Genomic DNA, 2,121 nt, shown 5'->3' with positions numbered 1-2,121 from the left:
TCCAAACAACAACTTAAAAAAAATAAAAAACAAAAGCACAGCTATGAAAGGAAGGAGAAAGGTGCTATCTGGAAAGAGGATGCGTTGTCTCTTTTTTTTCAAAGCTTTTTTGAAGATGGACTTGTGTTTATGTATTGAAGGAAAAGAGGCAGTAGGGATGGAGAACAATGGCCAGATTAGAGGGTTAGAGGGCCTCAGCTGAATTTCTTGAGAAGTCATTTTGATAAACAAAACAAAAACAAAAACAACAACAAAAAAGAAGTGCTAAGCTTTTAATCAGGGCACAAGACAGTAAGAAAGTTCGGACTCTCTCCCCACCCGTCCGACCCCCGCCCATCACTGAAAACTCATGTCAACAAAGCTTCAAATACTATTTTCTGTTATATACCCATTTCTCCTTACCTGCTGTCAAGGGAAAATAAGTATCAATACCAATCCTCAGAGTAAAAGCAGACAGTCTGGATAAATCTACATTTCAGTCTTCAATAAAGGTTCTTTTTTTTTTTTTCTCTTTTTAGAGAAACATCTTCTATTAAGAATATCTACAACTGTTCAAATAGCTCCAGTAAGAGTAAAATTTCTAAATATATGGTCTTGGAATGAGCACAACCCCTTTTGTATCAAGATGTTCTTTTACAATATTTGTTCTTGTCCCTGAGGTACTTAATATAAGTGTAAAAAGGAGAAACAATTTAGTGTAAGGTTTTCCTACTGGACATCCAGCAGTTGTTAATGAAATGGGCACAGAATATAATTTAATGCCCTTCGAGATCGTTTAGCCCGGGTGTTCACGGAGGGTGCAAAGTAGGTTTTAGGAAACCTGTTTACCTTCTCACGCTGTCACCTTTGAGTCAGAGTGGGACAGCTACTACGAGAACTGGGGCGTCTGTCCTAAGTAACTCCATTCTGCTGCCCTTTTACCAAAAAGCTTTTGTATTTCCATCCTGTGACAGGCCACCTGCTCACGTAGCTCTCTGGAAAGTGTCCTGGGCTCTAAGGATGCCACAACAGCCCATTCTAGCTATGTGGGAGTCAGAAGATGAGTGCTACCCTCGGAGCCCACCTCTGTACCTAGCTTATTGAGACCGCTTCCGGGAGAGGTATTAATGGCAGCTGCTTCTAGGCCTCAGCAAGGTCTCCATTCGCCGAAGGCATCTACACCTTCCGGCCTTCTGCCCCCCCACCCCACCGACCCTGGACGCCTCCGGCGTCCCGTAGAGGCAATGCTAAGACCCCATCCCACCCAAGATTCAAGTTAGTGAAAGAGGCGACGCTCCCCCGCCTCTCAAACTCATTGAGCTCCGTGCAGGAATCTAGCTGGCACTTAGTAGTGCCCTTCCGCGGGGTGGGGTCTTGTGGCCGGAAGATGGCGGCGGCGGCGGCGGGGTCTATGGGTCACTCTCGGGGGCGCCCTTGACTCGCTCTCTGCCGCGCAGCCTACCTTGCTACTAGGGGCCCGGCGCGCGGTTCGAAAGGGCGGGAAGAAGTGGTGACGAGCACTTGGCAGCACCAATCCGCACCGGGGAGTCCGGACCGCGCCCAATCAGGAGCCGGGTGGCTACGATAGGGGTAGGTTGTAGGCGAGCAGCGCGTGTGGCGGACGCCGAACGGCCGGAACCTCACCTGCTGCCGCGACTGAGCCGCCCACCTCGCTGCTGCCTGAGCGCCATACGCCACGAGCCCTGGCGCAGGCTGGAGGACGCCAAGGAGGCAGGGGGCCAACAGTGCTGACCGGCTGTTGGCCTGCCGCGTTCGCGGCGTGAGACCAGGACCGCCTCTTGCAGCGGTTGCGGGGCCATCCCGCGCCTGTGCCATGACCGACTCTCCGCAAAGGGGATTCTTCTTCAACGGTTGCTGCAAAGAGAGATGAAAAGCCTGTTAGACCGTGAGACGAGCTCCGGGCCGACCAATTAGGGGCACTCGGCGGCAGGCCACCCGCGCCTTCCCGGGCTCGTTCTTTTTGCCCCGAGAGGGAGGCCTAGTTCTCCGGGCGCGCGGCGGGCGCAGAGGGGTGGGGCAAGAGGGTCTGGGCAGGGCGCGCGCCGGCGGCATGTTCCTCCGGAGGCCGCCGGCCCTGGCCGCCTGGCTAGCAGGCGCGGCGGCTGCGGGACGCGCGGGGGC

General features: G+C 53.6%; 1 protein-coding gene across 2 annotated transcripts in view; it reads left to right on the top strand.

The window, feature by feature from the left end:
- Nucleotides 1-1,570: 1,570 nt before the first annotated feature.
- The window catches only part of STARD7 (StAR related lipid transfer domain containing 7), a 27,847-nt gene continuing 27,296 nt past the window's right edge, over nt 1,571-2,121 (top strand). The window contains exon 1 of one of the 2 annotated variants that reach the window (XM_029937861.1): nt 1,571-2,092. In XM_029937861.1, the coding sequence (XP_029793721.1) occupies nt 2,051-2,092 (42 nt within the window). In that variant the 5' untranslated portion in view covers nt 1,571-2,050. Of the gene's footprint in view, nt 2,107-2,121 lie in introns of both variants that reach the window. The other variant, XM_029937862.1, reaches the window with a different exon arrangement.

This window comes from Suricata suricatta, chromosome 4, assembly GCF_006229205.1.
Source record: "Suricata suricatta isolate VVHF042 chromosome 4, meerkat_22Aug2017_6uvM2_HiC, whole genome shotgun sequence".
In the NCBI taxonomy this organism is placed as follows: domain Eukaryota; kingdom Metazoa; phylum Chordata; class Mammalia; order Carnivora; family Herpestidae; genus Suricata; species Suricata suricatta.
This window is presented reverse-complemented; position numbering and strand designations above follow the sequence as displayed.